This window comes from Ambystoma mexicanum, chromosome 13 (assembly GCF_040938575.1).
Source record: "Ambystoma mexicanum isolate Mex_15411 chromosome 13, UKY_AmexF1_1, whole genome shotgun sequence".
NCBI classification, from domain to species: domain Eukaryota; kingdom Metazoa; phylum Chordata; class Amphibia; order Caudata; family Ambystomatidae; genus Ambystoma; species Ambystoma mexicanum.
The window spans coordinates 241,843,784-241,864,099 of NC_090938.1; the positions used below are offsets into that span (position 1 = coordinate 241,843,784).

The 20,316-nt window shown below is 47.6% G+C and overlaps 1 protein-coding gene across 1 annotated transcript in view; it reads left to right on the forward strand.

Annotated features, from left to right (window-relative positions):
- The first annotated feature begins 3,404 nt into the window (after positions 1-3,404).
- LOC138521141 (coiled-coil domain-containing protein 102A-like) overlaps positions 3,405-20,316 on the forward strand; it is a 34,731-nt gene continuing 17,819 nt past the window's right edge. Inside the window, exons 1-2 of the mRNA XM_069633715.1 lie at positions 3,405-3,478; positions 6,542-7,110. Of these exons, the coding sequence (XP_069489816.1) occupies positions 6,550-7,110 (561 nt within the window). The 5' untranslated portion in view covers positions 3,405-3,478; positions 6,542-6,549. The remainder of the gene's footprint in view (positions 3,479-6,541; positions 7,111-20,316) is intronic.

Consider the following 20,316-nt stretch of genomic DNA (forward strand, 5'->3'; position numbering starts at 1 on the left):
TTTAGACAACTCCATAGGCATCATCTTTTCATGTGTGTCACACAGCACCCTCAGTGCAGTGGCACGGGGAAACCTTTTCAGTTAAATACCTTCTCTGGGAGAAACTACTGTTTCCCAGAGTAAGTAAAGTGAAATTGACTTTACCAGTCTTTTCAAATTCCTAGACACAGCACACCCTATCTTACAATAGAGTGCTGGAGGGGTTACTTAGTATGCCCTGTGTCTAGATACTCATGTAGCAGTCAAATGATAACCTTTCCTCTCAGAATGTCTGGTGGCAGTTGTTTTACAACAAACTACCATGATTTTTCCCGACCATGAACACCGTTAGCCAGGGCTGGACTGGGAACTAAAAGAGGCCCTGGAAATAATTACTGGGGACCGAAAGAGGCCCTGGAAATAAAGTTAAAAGTGGCCCTATATGACACATTTTCAGCAAGCCCAATGCTTTTCCTATGAGAAAATTTGGAAATACCACAGAAAAGAGGCCCAGGGTGCAGAGGCCCACCGGGAAATCTCCAGAGTTCCCTAAAGGCCAGTCCGCCCCTGCCGTTAGCATTAAATCGCAGGGAACATGTTTTTCAAGATGGCGTCTGAGCCCCTTCTGTAAAAACGGGTCCCAGTCATTGTTTTTCGCCATTTCTTTGTGGAAAGGTCCTTCTAGAGTTTTGGTCTGCGCGCCAAACCTAGTTTGGTTCCTTTGTTCATTGGCCTTTGGCAGGCTTCAGGACGAGAGACCACCTCTTGCGCCCGAGCGTCTCGGGTGGGCAGGAAGTGAGGTAGGTGCCCGAAACTCCCTGTGCTTAGTCTCCTAGGAGACCCAAATGCACTCTGTGGTGAATGGCTGGCTGACTGTCCGGCAAGGACAGCCACCCTGCTGGGTGAGTGACAGCTAGGCTGGAATGAATGGGAGAGAACTGTATAAAAGGCGAGTCTCTTGGCTTGAAAGGCAGAGTCGGCCACTAGAATGAAAGAACCATATGCAAGCTTGAAGAGCAACTCCTGGACCATTGGTTTGCCCAGTGAAGCCCTGCTGCAGGTCCAAATTGCTAAATTCTTCTCGACAGATAAGCCCTGCAAGGACGTCTTCTCCCTTTGAGTTGGTGGGACCAATCAACTCGACACTAAGCCGCCTGGATACCATTTTTGGAGCTTGTTGTATTTTCCTCAGAGTGCTGCAGGAAACTGAATAACCAGGGAGCGGGACACAAGCTTGTGTGCTTGACTACAGCTACCGGAATTGTATATTTGCCAGTTGCCAGCTTTGTGACCAGTCCCAGTGCAGTGCAGGAGTCCCCCGACGTCGACCCTCTTGTCCCCACGACTGAGGCCCATGTACAGCGAGATCTGCAGGAACTGCCAGGAACAGAGGTTACCAGCTACATCTTTTTCTTCTATTTTAAAGGTTGTAAAACCAGACAGAGTACTTACCTCTCGCGGTGAAAGTGCTTGAAACTTTCCCAACTCACAGGCCTAATCAGCTTGTGCCCAACATATGATTCTTCTTTTTACAAACTATTCCTGAGAACTTTGGCAGAGACTTTTCCGTTTATCTACCAGAACTGCTTTATCCTATCCAAGACTTTAGCCCATTGACTTGGGCTACCCTATTGAATTGAATTAACTCTTGTGATGAACTCAAAATATCTGCACTGCCTAAAAATAACTGTATTCTTTCTATGTTCGGATAACCTATGCCTTTTTGCTCCTCCTTCAAAGTATTCTGAATGCCTCAGAAACTTTAGAGTGTACAGTACTGAAGTATATTTGTGTGTGATTATATTGCCTCCTTCTTATGAATGTTTTATAACTGACAGTTAAATACATTAATAAGTATTTAACAGAGAAACCTTGAGTGTAAGAGTTTATTGAACACCTGTGATTGTAGACCTCTGTGTAACATCATTACAGCTCAAATTCCCTCTTGTGATAAGCCTGGCTGCTCAGCCCCACTACCAAAAACTGTGTAGTACAGACTATACCAAAGGTTGGTTTTGCTTACACCTGCAGTCATAGTTGTGTGTAGTGGTCCCAAAGGATGCTGCACACAGACTTTGCAAAACACAAACAAACATTCTTGTTCTCTTATTTCATGAGGACAGTGGACTGGCAGGGTGCACTCCTCACCACAGTACACCGATTGGGTGGTGTTCTCTCCTGTGCTCAGTACACCTGTGAGGTGCTTGTTCCTACCTATGTGCGCAGTGTAGCTCCACAGGGTAGTATTCATTTTTTAACACAATTCACCTACTGTGTGTTGGTCTCTCCATTATACCGAAGACCTGTAATGTGGAATTTCCTATGCCCTGCACAATGTTCACTTGAAAGGTAATGCTCTCTTGTGCAACGTGCACACCTGTGTGGTGTTCTCGCTTGTATACAGTAAAACTGTGAGGTGGTGTGCCCTGGCCTACTTACACAGTACATCTGTGGGAGCTGTTCGGTCATGCACACAGCAAAACAAAAGAGGTGATGGCTGGAAGATTAGGATTAATCTTAATCTCTGGCATTGCTTTTGGGAGCCCTCCAGACCATCGTTCTTCACCTGCAAAGCCATTACCAGAGGGGAAAGACCATATGCAAATCAGGCTTGGTCCCACCCCAAAAGGGGCAGTCCAACCTGAAACGTTTGGTCACATCCTTTCTGCACAAGACCACAAGCATCCCCAAGCATGTTTCGGGCTTGTTGTGAGGAATACTTGGGTCTCTAGGCCCAGCAGACAAGGCACCCACGTCTGAGCATAGCTGTCCCACTCTGGGTGACCATAGCTAAATAAAAGAGGTGATGGCTGGAAGGTTTAGAATACATCTTAACCACTGGTCATACACACAGTACACCAGCGTGGTGGTGTTTTCCTGTCCTCTGTCCACACTCAAACTGTGAAGCAATGTTTTTTTTTTCTGAAAAGGTAGAAAATGGGGTGGACTTTAATGTGTACACATATGTTGGGTTGTATTCTTCTTTGAGTACATCAGAACTGTAGCGTGGTGTTTGCTATCCACTATGCACTGCATACCTGCCATGGTGTTCATTTCTGCTGTCAGTGCAAATGTGGCGTGTTCCCCTATCTGTTGGGTGGTATTCTCCTTGGTGCACAGTGCACCTGTGAGGCAGTGCTTCCTGACAGACAGTACACGTGTGGGGAGGTATTCGCTCATAATTATGCACAGTGCACCTGCGAGGCGGTGTTCGCTCGCGTAATGCCCCAGTGGAGGGCTGTTCTTTTCTGCATGCATTACACGGGAGCTTGGTTTGTTGTGTACACATCTCTGTGTTGGACGGCGTCTCCCTCTGCACACATTACACCTGTAAGGGGTGCTGGTGCGCATCTACCTTGGTAGGCGGTGGCCTCGTGTGTACTCTGTACACATGTGGGTGTGGTGCGATCCCTGTGGGTGTGGTGTTTGACCACAGCCCTGTGGCAAACCTGTCCGACTGCACTTGTTCCGGGTTCGGCTCTCTCGCTGGAAGTCGCAGGTAAGGGAGGCTTTGCTTTACCTTAAATAGCTTCACAATGGTTTCAGAAACTACACGTGCGCAGTCTGTGCGTCCATGGGAGACTGCAGATTCGAAGGGACTCTCTGCCACCGACGGGCTGCTGTCCGCTTTCACTGTCTACAGTCACCTCAGACTAGATGGAGCACTCGCAGGGTTCCATTACTCCCCTGGCCTCCCACAGCACGCCCAGACAGACTGTCAGGCTATCGTACTCGCAGACTGTCTACTGCACGCCCAGCCTTTAAAAAGCTCTCGGCTGTTCGTTTTACTGGCAGACAGTCTATAGTAATCGTACATTAGACATATTTTTCTCAGACGGTCTATTGCACTCCTAGCCTGTAAAAGGAGTTGTCGGGCTGTTCTTAGTACCGCCAGACAGTCTATAGTAGCGTTAGACTAGACATAGTTTTCTCAGACTGTTTATTACAGTACTACGACAGTACTGTATTTATTAGTGTTAAACTGTCTATACTAATGTCAAACTAGATATAGTACTCGCAGGCTGTCTTTTGCTCTTCTCTAAAGCCAGTGCTCTGGGGATGTCTGTATTACTCTCGTTCTGGAGTAATGTCAGATTGGATATAGTACTCTTTCATTAAATGTAGCATTTTAGCCCACACACAGCACTCCAAAGGGTATATTAACTTGCAGATTCCCTATAATGCACTCTCTCAGGTGACCTCACACTCTCTAAAGCACTCTCAGACTGCCCGGACACATCCCTGCCTATCTACATACCCGTCTCTAACTGTGCATCAAGTAGTCATTTTAGGCCGCTGGTAGTACTCTCGGGCTGCTGGGAGTACTCTCAGGCTGCTGGGAGTAGACTCGGGGTGCTGGTAGTGCTCTCAGGCTGCTGGGAGTAATCTCGGGCTACTGGGAGTACTCTCACGCACGCTGCATAGGCTACCCAAGGCCGGCGCACAGGGTTCCTAGAGTGAATAAAAAGTAGGGTTCTCAGATTGCTGATAGTAGGCTTGGGTAGTGTAGAATCCTCAGCCAGAGTGTAGCCCCCGCCCCCCTGACTGTCTATAATACCCACAGATGTCTCTATGGCCTCAGACTGACCATGGTGTTAGCAGATTGACTGTATAGGTCGCCCTTAAGAGTGGCTACAGCGTCTTTAGACAGCCTGTTTTTCTAAGGGCATATCTGTTGTGGCGACATGGCTCTCCCCGTACTCTCCATGTGTCTATAATACTGTGTGATGTTCAAAGGTACCCTGAGGCTGCCCATAGTAGGTGGTGCTGTAAGGTCTGTGCTGCATTCATGATTCCCAGACAGTCTACGGCTAGGTCAAGCTGTCTATGGTGCTCACAGGCCATTTATAGCTCTCTCACACTATCTGTAGCTTTCTTAGACTGCCTAAAGTGTCCCCGGGCCCAGGATAGAAATCCCAGTGGGCTTATAGTACTTTAGGATTCTGTGTAGTGCGTGTGGTCATTCTGTAGTGTCCCCAAGCCTTCTGCACTACCCTCACACTAACATTCTTATTTTCAAACAGTATTTCGTATCCTCAGAGTCATGGGTCAAGTACTACAAAATAAAAGTGGGGGGACTCAACAACAAACACAATGGGGTGTGACCTCACCAGAAATTGGTGAAATATGCACATTTCATTAAACTGGCATTGCATAACCACCCCAATTGCATAGGACGAATGGCATTTGCCTTTCATAAAATCACACACACACAAAACCAAGTGAGGATATTTTCTGCTAATAGTGTTTTTGAAAACGTTAAAAGGTGTGCATGTTTTAAAGTCCAAGAACCAATTCAAATGTTTTCCCTGGAACATGCAGTGCCGAAATGGGACACTTCACCTGTAGTTGTTTGTTATATTTCATCAGGTTATATAGTGCAGTGATGAAGTCTCAAACCGGATGACTCCGTTGGATCCCCTAGGTTGGCTTTAATTCGTAAATTCAAGGAAAGCTTTCAAAGTTTCTCATTTTAGCTGGGGGGGACTGAGTCCACCGTCTGAAAAAGTGGGTGGACTCCGTCCACCCGCGTGTATCCTCGACTTTAGCCCTGCTCAGAGTGCCTATGTTCTCACCAGTAGCATTGGACCGTGGACTGTTACAGCGTCATACTCTCCTTAGACCTCTCAGTCTTTCGGATCTATGATGTTTCTCTGCAGGCTGATTTTCATCGAAGCTCGGGCCGGTTTCTGCACTGTGGGGAACATCTTAGATCCCTTAGGGGATACCCTGCAACTCCTGTTCCCGGCCCACCCCTTCTGCTCCCCCAAGCCCAGTCGTGTAACGGGAGGGGGAGACCTCCTATTCTCCCGACCCACCCCCATTCCTGACAACATACACACACGCACAGGCACCCCGCGTGCAGTGCACACACTGCTACCCTTACCCAAACCCGCTCCTTACCTCACAGTCTGCCGCCTCTTCCTCATTGCGCAGTGCGCAGTAAACGCATGCGCAGTTCCCCGGCAGGCCGCCGCCGTTCATTGAAAGCTGCCTGTCGGGGACATATTTTCGAACAAATCGAACAAATCGGCTAGTACCAATCTTTTAGCCTTTCTCCTAGCCTTTTTTTAATAGTACTCAAAGACTACTGTTTATAGATTCATGTAACAGTGACCTTACACCGACTAAAACACCGTCCTACTCTCTCAAGGGCCCTCAGACCATGTATAGCATTATCAGAGTGTGTAAACAGAACAATCGAACTCCTGTTGGTACTTTCAGAATGTCTGTGGTATCCTCAAGACCTTTTTTGGACACTAGCATTAGTACTCAAAGAAAGTATGTAGTACTCCCAAGCTCTTGTTATTACTCTCAGATTCTCCATGGTACCGTTAGAAAGTCCATAGCAGTTTCAGACTCTCCATAGTAGCCTTATATAGTTGTATACTCAATGCACTATAAAGCATGGTCAGACTCTTTATGGTGCCAACGAGCCAAACACTCTCTCTGATCCATATGCCCCCCTCCCAGTGTTCCCTATCATTTGGGACGATTTCTTATCTCTGGGTCCTCCAGTGGCGAGCTCCTGAATCTTAATTTGCCTTTATGTCTATTCCAGGTCCCATCATGAGCAGCAAAGGTCGCCACCGGGACACCCAAAGGAGTGGCCGAAAAAAAGACCCTATGGGCCATTCCACCTTAGACCCGCCATCTAACTGCCAGATCTCCCCTCCGTCAACTCCTGAGGGCCCCGCCCCACGGGAACATGAGCACTGCCGACGAGAGCTGGCCGAGGCAAAACTCTTAGCCACCAACATGGAGAAGACTGTGCGTTGGTGGGCTGAATGCGCCAGCAAATGGAAAGAGCGCTGGACCCGTGCCAACGCCGAGCGGCATCGGGCCAAAAAGGAGACCCGAGCCCTGAAGCAGCAGGTGGTAGACCTCAGCCAAGAAGTTCATGACCTGAGGGAGGAGCTGGCGACCCTCAAGAACGGGACACGTGGGGAGGGGGAAATGCGGGTTAAAGTACCAGCTGAGCAAGCTGCGGACACCACATTGGGGGCTCTAGAGGAAGAAGTGAGGGAGGTACTGAAAAAGCTGAAGAACTGGAGGGCCTCAGGTGAACAAGCGGCTGGAGGAACCCAGGAACAACCTGTGGAGACATCCTCAGAAGTGCTGGAGTCAGAGGTGAGCTAAAGGGACCAAGGAATGAGGAGACCCTCAGGGAGAAGAGGCTGGTGGCACTGTTAAAGGCACGTGGAGAACTCTATTAGAGTTTTGGAGGGTGAAGGGGATGGGAAACTAGGAGTCCCTCTAGGAGGAGAGACTGGAGAAACCCTGGAACATATATGTATGCCTTTACTTCTTCTGAATTCACTTCACCATACATCACTGTGTCATGTTTATGTCTTCTTACCTTCACTCATTCTGTCTTTTCCAGTTTTCTAAAATGCACTTCAACATTATAGACGGAGACCCATGGTTGCTGCTCTTCTTTCCTAACTCATATTCTTCCCTCTACACGACTCTTAACCCCAACCCTATAATTACAGCTAACTTTAACCATATGCCTTACCTTAAGGTTACCTCCAACCTTCCTCCAACCCCAGCCCCTTAGCACTAACTCTTATCCTTACCCCTACCCTTAAATATGATCCATTCAACTGTTACCCTAACGCTGATCCTAACACTAACACTATCTCTAACCTTACATCTAACCCTAAACTATAGCTCTAACCTTGAACCTAACCCAAGCCCCCATTTTCTTCTAAAATGTACTTCGTCAATACAAAGGAAGACCCGAACCACCCCATTTCCTTTCCTACCCACATTCTTCCCCTCACCCTGACCCGTAATAGTTTCCGTATGCATACCTGTAAATTGAATTGAATTGATATTTTATTTCTATCGCGCTCATACACAATATCACCCTAAACTCCATGAGCATCGATATTTCCATGATTAGTCCATGGGTGTCCATTGCTGACTATGTTCTATCTTAAGGGCCTGTTCTGGGGGTTGGATTGAGTTTGGGGGAGATCTTGGACTTGGTGCTTGATCTCCTTTGCGTACGCTCCCTCCTACTTGAGTGATATTACAGAGCTATATCATGGAGCCGATACACTGCGTTAGATACGTGAAGGAGGTGCTTTCTCGAAAACATTTAATGGTTTGTACGTAGACCACTCATGTATAGAGAAAAGTGTTTGGCTACTATATCACTTGTGTAGACCAAATTGTCCAACCTATACAAATGATCCATAGACCTCCCATACAAAGCCTGGACCCTAGCCATGCTTTTTTCTAGGTGCAGTGCCTTCAACATTCTTACGGACTCGTGCTTTTCTCAGCTGTAAATTTCTCAAATAGCAAACATGATCCGTTCAGGGAGAATAGTCCCTGCAAATTGGAGACAGTTAAATACAACAAGCAAATATAAAGATCACACTGATATATATGAAGAAAGGTGGTCAACCTTTAACAATCCATATGGATATATATATATATTTTTGTGAGCCTGTGGGCTTTGATTTGGGTGTGTGATGGTACATGACAATGTTAATGGATTTGTGTGATGTGTTATATTTACTTATTTATTTATTTCTCTCTTTTGGTTTCTTGCTTCTCCCTTCCCCTCTGTTTCTATGTTCCTATGCTTGATTATTTTTATCCAGTTCATTGCGTTAATGATCTTGATGTTTTACTGTGCGTTCAATTTGCTTAATAGAATGGATGTATCCATTATTACGGAATCTGCGCTGTGCTTCATATTTTGTACGTATTGATTGCTAGGATGTTGTAAACATCTTATGGATAAAATAGAAAATATGATACGCACACACCTCGGTGTAAAAGTAGCTGTGACATGATGGGTGCGAAAGCAAGTAGGCTGTCAGCAAGGCAGCTGGTTCGTTTGTCATCTGCCTGGTCACCTATTATAGAACGGAGCAATGGTGAAAGGAGGATAGCACAGGGACAACCTGGAGACCACGCAGAGCAACAGAGGTTTGAATCCCAGATCTGCGCTTAGAAACCAAACTCATATTGGTATTAAAGAAACCAATAAATAAAATAAATAGAAGAGTAGAAAAGCCTAGTAAGATAGCCAAAGCTGATCACGTAAACATCTACTTTTTATAGGATACACCACTTACATTGTGCAAAACAAAGGGGGAGTCTGAGAATCTCTCTACCAGCACGAACACAGCCCAATGACCTGTTCTTGGGTGAATACCCCCTGGGAGAGACTCTACCAAGTCTTTAGCTCACTGTTCCTTTCACAGAGAAGACATTTCCCTGCATATCAGCCTTTGTCCTGCCCAGGGGCAGTCCAGCGCCGAAATGCCAGGCTATTCTCCTCTGAACTAGAGTACCAACGGTAACCCCATACACGTGTTTCAGCCTTGTTAGGGATCATCATTGAGGTGAAACTGTGCCTCTCTAAGAACAGTGAGCAAAGGGTTCACGTCTGGATCGCCCTGGTAACTTAGGGTGAGACCCAAAGTTAATTTATGTAAAACAAAGGGGCGGGGGGTCTGGGAATCTCTCTACCAGCACAAACACAGCCCAATGACCTGTTCTTGGGTGAATAACCCCTGGGAGAGACTCTACCAAGTCTTTAGCGCACTGTCCCTTTCACAGAGAAGAAATGTCCCCGCATATCAGTCTTTGTCCTGCCCAGGGACAGTCCAGCGCCAAAATGCTACGCAATTCTCCTCGGAACAAGAGTACCAACACTAACCCCATACACGTGTTTCAGCCTTGTTTGGGCATCATCAGTGAGGTGAAACTGTGCCTCTCTAAGAACAGTGAGCAAGGGGTCCACGTCTGGATCACCCTGGTAACTTAGGGTGAGACCCAATGTTAATTTATGCAAAACAAAGGGGGATCTGGGAATCTCTCTACCAGCACAAACACAGCCCAATGACCTGTTCTTGGATGAATAACCCCTGGGAGAGACTCTACCAAGTCTTTAGCTCACTGTCTGATTCCCAGAACCCCGTTTGTTTTACACCAGTTACATGGTTTGCATACGAGGGTTCCTCTGCACCCATAATTCCATAGAAATGGAATAGAATGGTCGGCCATTTTAGTTATTGGCCCTAAGGGTTCATCTCCGACTATGCTCGACCTTAAGACCCTGTTGTGAGGGGTTCATTGAGTTTGGGGGAGTTCTTCGACTCCCCTGTGTCGACCGGACAATGTTTCACAATCCTTAACCATGTGGCAGAGCTTAACCAAAGGCTTTTAGGTCTTGTGGGAAGGTCGTGGTGCACCTGAAAAGGGGAAGCGTGAGGCGATAGCCTCATCCAAACTCTTCAGGACGGCATGGCATTGACTGCGCTGTGTCAGCTTGGCTTCGCAGCAACAGCGTAATGGGGGATGTGGGACTCAGAAGCAAGTCAGAGGAGCAGGGGAGAAGACAGGCCAGAGGACAAGGAAATCTAAGCTCAGGGTTAAGTGCAGCTGCAGGGAGGAGGGAAGGCCCTGGGAATTACCTGCAAAGCGCACCAGAGCCTTGTGTTTAGCTCAGCCAGGCAGGAAAGGACATTCGGAGGAAATAATGGGCAACAGTGCCCAGAATTACCTCACATTCCTTGTTCCTGACTGAGTGAGGCAATCAAAAGAGTCCAGGTGGGTAGCTCACGGGTTAAGTGCTCGTGCCAGACATGGGGCCAGCCTGCACTTTGAGGGCTGACTTGGCATATAATCCGCCTGAGGTTGAGAATTTAAGTACCATTACATTTTGGAATAGTAACACCTGTTACAGAGCTTAAAAGCCGTCGGGACCCTGCATTAAGCACTTTGAGAAGACACATTATGGTTGAAGGATGTTAATAGCCTGAGGGCGTGGTGTGCCTGCTCTCTGCATAGCACGTGGGCTTTGCGTTCTCGTGGAGTCACAGCTCATTGAGTGCTCCCGGAATGACCTCAGAGTGATTCAGTGCCACGTCTAGTGACCGATTCAACAGAGGTCTCTGCACTACAGCGGACGGTAGCGCCGCGTGTCCTCACCAGCACAAGGCGCTGTCCCTTACGCAGAGGTTCATTCGTTTAGTCCCCAGGGTTGGTATAGGCAGGGCACTGTGGCACACACGACTTTAGACTATGTATATATCAAAATACGGATATACAGTAAACTGTATAGAGTTATAGAAATCAATACATTTAGAACATTAGTGCATGAGAGAGGTTGTGGAAGGGTCGGTGTCTTTGCACTGGCGGTTTTTTCCAGATCCAGGTGTGTGGCAGGTGGTCTTGCTGAGCTTCAGGTGACGTTGCCATTGGCGTGTGGTGCTCGTGTGTGCTTGCGAGGGATGTGTGCTGGAATTTGGCTGCCACTCATACTGGAGAGGCACGTGCCAGAGTGGGTCCGACTGATAGACTTGACAGGGCTGGTTGGCGCCGAGGCCTGCGTATAATCCGTCAGATGTCTGATGGTGGAGATTTGCTCGTCAGATGTGTGGTGCTGGAGATTTGCTCGTCAAATGTGTGGTGCTGGAGATTTGCTCGTCAGATGTCTGGTGGTGGAGATTTGCTCGTCAGATGTCTGATGGTGGAGATTTGCTCGTCAGATGTGTGGTGCTGGAGATTTGCTCGTCAGATGTCTGGTGGTGGAGATTTGCTCGTCAGATGTCTGATGGTGGAGATTTGCTCGTCAGATGTGTGGTGCTGGAGATTTGCTCGTCAGATGTGTGGTGCTGGAGATTTGCTCGTCAGATGTCTGGTGGTGGAGATTTGCTCGTCAGATGTCTGATGGTGGAGATTTGCTCGTCAGATGTGTGGTGCTGGAGATTTGCTCGTCAGATGTCTGGTGGTGGAGATTTGCTCGTCAGATGTCTGATGGTGGAGATTTGCTCGTCAGATGTGTGGTGCTGGAGATTTGCTCGTCAGATGTGTGGTGCTGGAGATTTGCTCGTCAGATGTCTGGTGGTGGAGATTTGCTCGTCAGATGTCTGGTGGTGGAGATTTGCTCGTGTTTGCTGCCTTTTCACTCTTCGCAGGCGTGAGGGGGCGGGTAATAAGCAAAGTCTATCGAGCCTTACTCATCCATGCTGGACTTTGGCTCAGATCTCTGACAGACAGTTCGCATTGCCCAATGTTTCGGGTCATTCCTCTACGGCCAAAGCGCATGCCCTGGTTTGGTGGCCAAACCAGTGGCTGCTGGCTCTGCACTTTGCCCTTAAAGCAAATATGTATTCTGCGCATTTGGCACAGCCACCTCTTAAAAGAACTCGAGGGCTTATTGACACAAGTTCAACATAGCTGGAAAGGAAGGCAGCCCAGGGAGCAGATGAACATGCACGTGCACCCCATTAAAAACGAGAACTGGGAGCCCTGCACGCACTCTTGTCACTCAGTAGCGGCATAGTATGTTGATTGCGGTTAACTTATTGCCCGCCTTAGCAAGGGCAAACCAGAATGCACACGTTAATGTTAATGTTAAAGGACATTTGTACCGCGCACTATCACCACCGGAGTGGTCCCCTGGCGCTTGGCGGCTCTGAAAGAGGAATGGAGGTGGGGGGTTAGTGGGAAGAAGCTGGAAAAGAGCAAGGGAGCAGTGATGTGCTGTTGGCGGCCTAAGCCCAGTGGGTGCATTGGCTGGGCCTGGGGTGTATTCGGCCGGTAGTCATCGTGTACTGTTGTGCGAGTCTATATGAGTTTTTTTGTTTTGTTGTTGCAGTGTAGTGAAGTTTGGGCGGTTTGTTGTGCTGAGGTTTGTGGTTTTGTTTGGATTGGGGTTTGAGAGGTGTATGCAGAGGGGGGATTGTTAGTGCAATTGGTTAATTGGCATCTTTATCCTGAATTGAGGCACTGGGTTTACGTAATCTCCCCAGGTGGAGTTTGGGAGCACCCTTGTGCCTCTGTTCTGATCTGGATCCGTCCAGCCTTCAAGGTCCCTTTCACATCTGGTCCTCTCCTCCCCAGCCTCCTGTGCAGCGCTACCTATCTTCCCTTCCCACTCGTAGGGCTAGTGCCCCTGTCAGTGTCCACAGCTCTGATAGTGTGGTGAATGCCAATATCCTGGTAATTCCACCGCACTGTGGTACCTGGTGATAACTAAGATGCGTGTCTGGGTATTGGGTGGGAATAAGTGTGGGTTGTTGACTCTGTGTCTGTTTTTGTCTCCTGTGTTCCACTCTGACTGGCGTCCATCGTCCAGGTGCCGTGGGACTTTCTTCACATAGGGAGTTGTTCACGGTCTGTGTTGGGAGTTGTCCGTATCCACTCCAGTTTAGTCATCCCTTTTCCTTTCTGTTTCGGTTTTCAGTTTGAGTCTGTGGTGTTGAAGAGCCAGGTTTTTAGTAATTTCCAAAATTTTAGGTGATTTTTGGTGTTTCTTATTTCTTTTGGGATGTTGTTCCAGGTTTTTGCAGCTAAGTGGTAGAAGGAGGGGCCTCCAAGCTTCTTCTTGAGGTATGGTTTTGGTTCCAGGTGGATTTCGTTGCTTGACCTGAGAAGTCTTGTTGGCTTGTAGATTGTTATTTTCTTTTGTAGAAATTCTGTTCTTTGTCCGCTGGTTGCCCTGTGCGTTATGCACATTGATTTGAAGGTGATGCAGTGTTTTACTGGTAGCCAGAGTAGTGTTTTTAGGGTAGGAGTGATGTGTTTTCTTCTTGATAGTTTGAGTAGTCTTGCTGCTGCATTTTGAATCCGTTGCAGTTTATTCAGGAGGTATTCTGGTATGCCGAGGTAGAGGCTGTTTGCATAGTCGATTTTTGACATGATGAGGGCGAACATAGTGAGTGTTTTGTGCGTGAAGGAGAGGAAAGGTTGGATTCTTCTTGCCGTGTGGAGGAGGAAAAAACATTTCTTGACTTTTGCATTTACTTGTGGTTCTAGGGTTATGGTGTTGTCCATCAAGACTCCCAGATTTTTTACTACCTTAGATGATGATGGTACGGTTCCCATTTCTATTGGCCACGGGATAGTTCTTTCATTCTATAGGTCTTTGGATATGATCATGATTTCTGTCTTTCCTGGGTTGAATTTCAGGTTGTTGGCATTCATCCAGTTGAAGACTTCTTTTAGACATTCGATTAGGGTTGAATGATCAGCTTGGGTGTCTTTGATTTGGTATATGATTTGGATATCATCTGCGCAGTTGTAGCATGTACTGTTGTACTTTTTGAAGATTCTGACAACTGGGGTCTGGTAGATGTTGAAGTACAGTGGTGATAGTGAGGATCCTTGTGGCACTCCACAGTCGTTAACTCTCATACTTTGCACTGTAAAAATACACTTTGATTCAGGGTTTGTGTCGGCAGTGCAAAGTCACTTTTCAGCAGTGCAAATTCACTTTGAACCGGGCAAATATTCCAAGAATCAGGCCCCATGTGTTTAAGTACTTCCCTTGACAGCTCTTTTGCTCTAATAGCTAATTGTATGCCCCTTTATCGAAACGATTCATCCTCTCCCTCAATCAATTTGCCCTGTGGTGGTACAATGCAGTGCAGGTATGTTTTATGGCAAAGCTTGACAAAAACGTTTTCACCATCGCTGAGCTAAACTATACCCAGTTATCAGTTACTATTTCCTTGAGAAATCCCTCTTTAGAAGACACAGACTGGCCATTTCTACAGTAATCGCTTCCATAACCCCGCTCCAATCGACCCACTTGGAATAGTAATCTACAAGTATAAAAATGTATTTACAACGCCATCCTAAACCTTGAATAGGACCCATTACGCCGACTGCCATTTTAGTCCATGGTTGTGATGATACCGTAATTGGCAGCAATGGTGTCTCTCTAACCACTTTAAACTTATCACTCCCAGCACACCCATAACATTGTCTGATACTCCTCACTACCTTCGTATCCACATTTGGCCACCAAGGGTTTTGTCTCAGTCTCCTTTTTGTAGTGTTGCATCCTAAATGACCCTCATGTGCCAACATGTCCAGCTTCTCTCTCTCAATTCCTCAGCTGTTATGACCTTCACTCCCCTCCATAATTTACCTTCAATGATAGCTAAATCCTCGACTTCGAACCATGGATGAAATTCCCTTCCTAAAGTGGACTTCCCAGGCCATCCACTCACCGCCCATTCCATAACAACACAACATCTCATCTCCCTTTTCTGCCATTTCACACTCTCCTGCATGTTTGACCTCCTCATTTTCATTTGCCTACCGCATCTTCTCCCAAACTCTCTGCTTCATGCACCGCTTTGTCTACTGGCAATCGAGATAATTAATTTGCAGCATAATTTTGCTCCCCAGTCAAATACACCACTCCAAAAAGGGTGTAATCCTAATAAACATTTAGATATCCTTGGTGATGCATTTCTCCACCCTTTGCTTGAGAACATTTGCACAAGTGGGCTATGGTCTGACCTTATTACGAATTGGTGTCCTCACAGATTAAACTTAAAATATTGAATTGGCCAAAACACTGCCAATGCCTCTCTTTCCACCACTGAATAATGAATTAGTGCCCACCCACCCCCATGCCTGGATGTAAAGGCAGTAACATTTCCATCCATCTCCTTGAGTGCTGTGATAGTATGGCTCGAAGTCACTGGCATCCACAGTAGTACACAGTCCTGACTGAAAATGTCCTGAAGAAAGTGCATTTTGAATATTTTCTTTTTTTGACCTAATGCTTTCTCACATTGTACCGACATATACGAATTTCACACCCTTCTTCAGTGAGACCCTCAGTGGTGTGGTCTTGACAGCAAAGACCTTCACAAATTTGCAGTAAAACTCTGCTATTCCCAGGAACGATCGGAGTTGCTCCTTATACCCAGGTGCTGGTGCCATTTTAATTGCATCAACTAAGGAGTTCTTGGGACTTATTTCTCTCGTGGATATTTTATGACTTATTTTCAACTTCTGCTATGCATATTTTGCATTTTTCCCTTTGAATTGTGAACCCTGCTGACTTTAGTCGTTCTAAAACTTCCTTTAAAGCTTGGCCATGTTCTTTGGTTGAAGCCCGATAGACTAGCACGTCATCCTGGAAAACCACTGTGTTCCTCAACCATTTCATTTTTTTTCCCATTACTCTATGGAAAACAGCCACTGCTGACCGCAGTCCAAATGGCATCCTTCTGGTGTTCTATAGGCACTCCTCTGATACTCATAATTGAGGGTAAGCAGCGGATAGGTCATGTACTGAATCAGGAGTAAGGTTCGGACACAGAGGCATTGTGATGATTGCCCTATCACTATGAGGGGTTTCCCTGCCTCAAAGAAACTAAAGTATTTCAGTGACAGAATTTTCAAAAATAAAGAGTTCTCTGTCCTGTGTCCAAAATCCTATCCTGACCCTTACAAGATAAACTAAAAGAAATGTGCAAAGGGGGAAAGTCTTTCAATTGGCCATCTGCAGGGTTTCCAATGCTCCAACACAAAGTTCAAAAGGTGCGCAAATAAATCATCCAAGTTCCACAAGGTTTCACAATCTTCAGGAGGGTGTTGGGTCCCTTCCCGTGAGCCTCTCGGCTTCTTCTCAGCTTTTAACGACAATTCTCCTTCTCAGAAATGTGCAATTATCCAATCCAGGGGGTATGGCTCCTGTCCCCTAGACTTCATACACTCAGTGCTTCAAATCCTCCCCTTGATTTGCTTGGCTACTGCACAGTTCAATCACCTTTTCAGCCCAAGGGGTGTGGATCCTTCCCGTAGGTTTCATACACTTTCAAGAGGCTGCCTTTCTTCTTCTGTTGCCACTTACATGTAAACCTCCTATTTGTAACTGTGTGTGGGTCCCACACTCACAACCACACTGCCTGGTAGCCTCTCCTGCCAGGGCTTTCCCAATGTTCTCTTTCCCTTTGAGTGCGGGTCTCCTAACCCGCAGTCACATTGCCTGTGACACTCTCCTGCTAGAGCTTTTTTAATGTTCTCTTTCTCTTTGGGTGCGGGTCTCCTGAGTCACAGTCGCGTTGCCTGGTATACTTTCCTGCCAAGGCTTTCTAAATGTACTTTGGGTGCGGGTCCCAACTCGCAACTGGCTGCTTGGTTTACTCTCCCCCTACAATACTTTTGCCATATGTTACAATTAACAGCCGTGCAGCGAAGGCAGTCTGCAAAGGCTGTGCTCCCTCTCTGCAGCTCCGCTGCGAGGGAATGATCAGCTGTGCAGAGAATCCCCCCATCGAAGACCTACAGCACGGGAGTGCTTTCACGATCGAAATCCGCGCCATCCGTGGAACGAAGGGGAGAGAAGCTCCAAAATGGCCGCGGCCATCCTCACCTCGGCAACGACCCACAACAAGCGCCCTCATTGGGCCCTGCAGCCTGCTCGGCCCTCCCCTCCTGCTTTAAATGGAGGGGAGGTGAACCGGCAGGCGAAGCCGTGCAGCGAAGGCAGTCTGCAAAGGCTGCGCTCCCTCTCTGCAGCTCTCCGCTGCTCGTAGCTGCCGATCGCCGGAAACCACCACGAGGCGGAAGGTAAGGCACACAATGCCTCCCAGACCCACTCTTGACCCAATGCGTGCCCTCTCAGTATAACCCGCCATAATGCACTGCTCGGATACCGTAGCAACACGCGTAAGACTCACTCCACACACTGCTACCCGCCAAGCCTCGCAACACGGCATGCGCATATTGGCATAAGATTTGTGCTCTGGCGCTGCTTCTATATACACGCGCTGGCTCATATCTCTAGCACGCCGACACCTTCCACCGCCCTTGCACGCAAATGTACTCAAAGGCACATGCCTCCCACTGCTGTCGCTCATATTATGTTGGACCCTGCTGCCCTTGTTGCCCCAACTGCATTGCCTAGTGTTACTGCTACCGATTTAATGTTGGGCCCTGCTGCCCTTGTTGCCCCAACTGCATTGCCTAGTGTTACTGCTGCCGATTTAATGTTGGGCTCTGCTGCCCTTGTTGCCCCAACTGCATTGCCTAGTGTTACTGCTGCCGATTTAATGTTGGGCTCTGCTGCCCTTGTTGCCCCAACTGCATTGCCTAGTGTTACTGCTGCTGATTTAATGTTGGGCCCTGCTGCCCTTGTTGCCCCAACTGCATTGCCTAGTGTTACTGCTGCTGATTTAATGTTGGGCCCTGCTGCCCTTGTTGCCCCAACTGCATTGCCTAGTGTTACTGCTGCTGATTTAATGTTGGGCCCTGCTGCCCTTGTTGCCCCAACTGCATTGCCTAGTGTTACTGCTGCTGATTTAATGTTGGGCCCTACTGCTCTTTTTGCCCCAACTGCATTGCCTAGTGTTGATGTCACTGGTGACAATAGGTTAGACCCTACCGCCAAGCCCAACACACAGTCCACCAGCCTCTCTTTAACAAGCCTGAACTGCCCCTTAGTCAATGCACGCTCTATCCCTGCACACACGCTCGATGTGCACGACCTCATCACCAGGGACAAGCTTGACCTGCTTTTTATTTGCAAGATGTGGCTTCAAGACACCTCTGGACCTGCCCTCTCACTGGCCATTCCTGACGGCTATACCATATACAGACAGGATAGGACAGGACATAGGGACGGTGGCGTGGCCATCATAGCCAAAAATTCTCTTGCCATTAGAAGAACGCAGGCAGAAATAGGCCTCAACACAGACTACCTACCCATCAAACTTAAAATCTCCCACAATACTACCATTGCATTCCACCTATTGTATCGCCCACCTGGATCCTCTACTCGTCCACTCGCTCTCAGACAACCTGAAAAAAACCTTGAAAGTAATACTGCTGGGTGACATGAACCTAGGGCTCAATGACACCAAGGATTTCAATGCCCAATCCCTACATCTTTATCCAGAGACTACAAAACAGCCATCACACAGGCTAAGGATCAGCAATGCGAACTCTGATACTAAGGAAATCTTCGCCATTTTCAGGGAACTTGAGACACCTTCCACTATCCCATCCACCATTATCCAGGATGAGACCTGGTGCAACCAAATTCAAGCAGCCATGCTACACAAATTAGATACCCTACATTCTAAAATTCTATCCCACCAAAAAGTACTATCCGCTCTCCTTGAGCCCACAACGGCTCCTCCAACCCAACCGCCTAACGCTCCCAGTCAAATTCCAAAATTTGAATTCTCAAACATGACGGAATCCGAGGTCATTGCCCTCATGAAATCCATTGAACCATCCAACGGCAAGGGAGACACATGCCCTTCCCACATTATAAGAGACTGTGCCCCTGCCCTGGCGCCCCTTATTACAGCCTTCATCAACTCTTCATTTCAATCATCGCATGTACCAACTTCCTTAAAAGAAGCCTGGGTCAAACCTCTCCTAAAAAAAACATCTCTCGACCCTTCCATCCCAGGGAACTACCGTCCCATCACAACCGTCCCCTTTCTGTTAAAGATTCTGGACAAAGCAGCCTACCTGCAGGTTCAAAAATATATTGAGACAACCACCTCCTTGGCCTTTGCCAGTCTGGCTTCCGCCCTCGTCACGGCACCGAGACGGCACTACTGGACCTAAAAAATCAAATAGATGACCTTAGAGATGAGGGCAAACCAGCTCCTCTCCTGCTCCTAGACCTCTCTGCGGCCTTCGACCTGGTCGAGCACAAAACGCTATGCCACCATCTCACGACCTCAGCCCACTTCTCCACCAAGGCTTGTGATTGGATCACCTCGTTCCTTCAGGAGAGGGTAATGAAGGTCTTCTCTGACACCGCCAATGCAACACCCAGCCCCATCAAATGTGAAGTCCCACAGGGCTCCTGCATAGCCCTTACACTCTACAACCTCTTCACGAGACCTCTCTTCAGAATACTTGACGCCTTGGGCATATCATATACAAACTATGCAGGTGATAAACAGGTTCTCATCCCCCTGTCAGGTGACTACACCAAGGACCTGGACACACTCAACAGCATCTATGCCACCATTCAATCTTGGATGGCTGAGAACTGGCTTTGTCTAAACAGTGATAAGACTGAACTCCTGCTTGTGGGCTCCCCATCCACATTGGGCAAACTTGATACCAAATACCAATCCTTCACCGTAGACAATATTCCCATCAAAGTCTCTCAAACTATCAAAACACTGGGTGTGTTTCTCGAGTCCAGCCTCACTATGGACAGACAGGTAAATGCCATCGCCTCTTCCGCAGCATATCACTCCAAACTCATCAATGCCATCACGCCCTTCCTATCAAGCCAAAACTGCATCTCAATTGCAAGAGCCATCATCGGCTCCAGACTGGACTATTGCAATGCTCTGTTCATTGGAACCTCCCAAAAAAACCTCACCAAACTCCAGATTGCCCAAAATAATGCCTTAAGAGCTGCTACAGGCACCTCTCGCAAGGAACACATCTCAGGGATCAGTAAGGCAGGTACACTGGCTTCCCATCAAGGAAAGGGTGGTTTTCAAAACCCTGGCCCTTACACATAAGTGTCTTCACAACCTAGCCCCTCCCTATCTGACTCAAAGGATATCCAGACAAACAGTC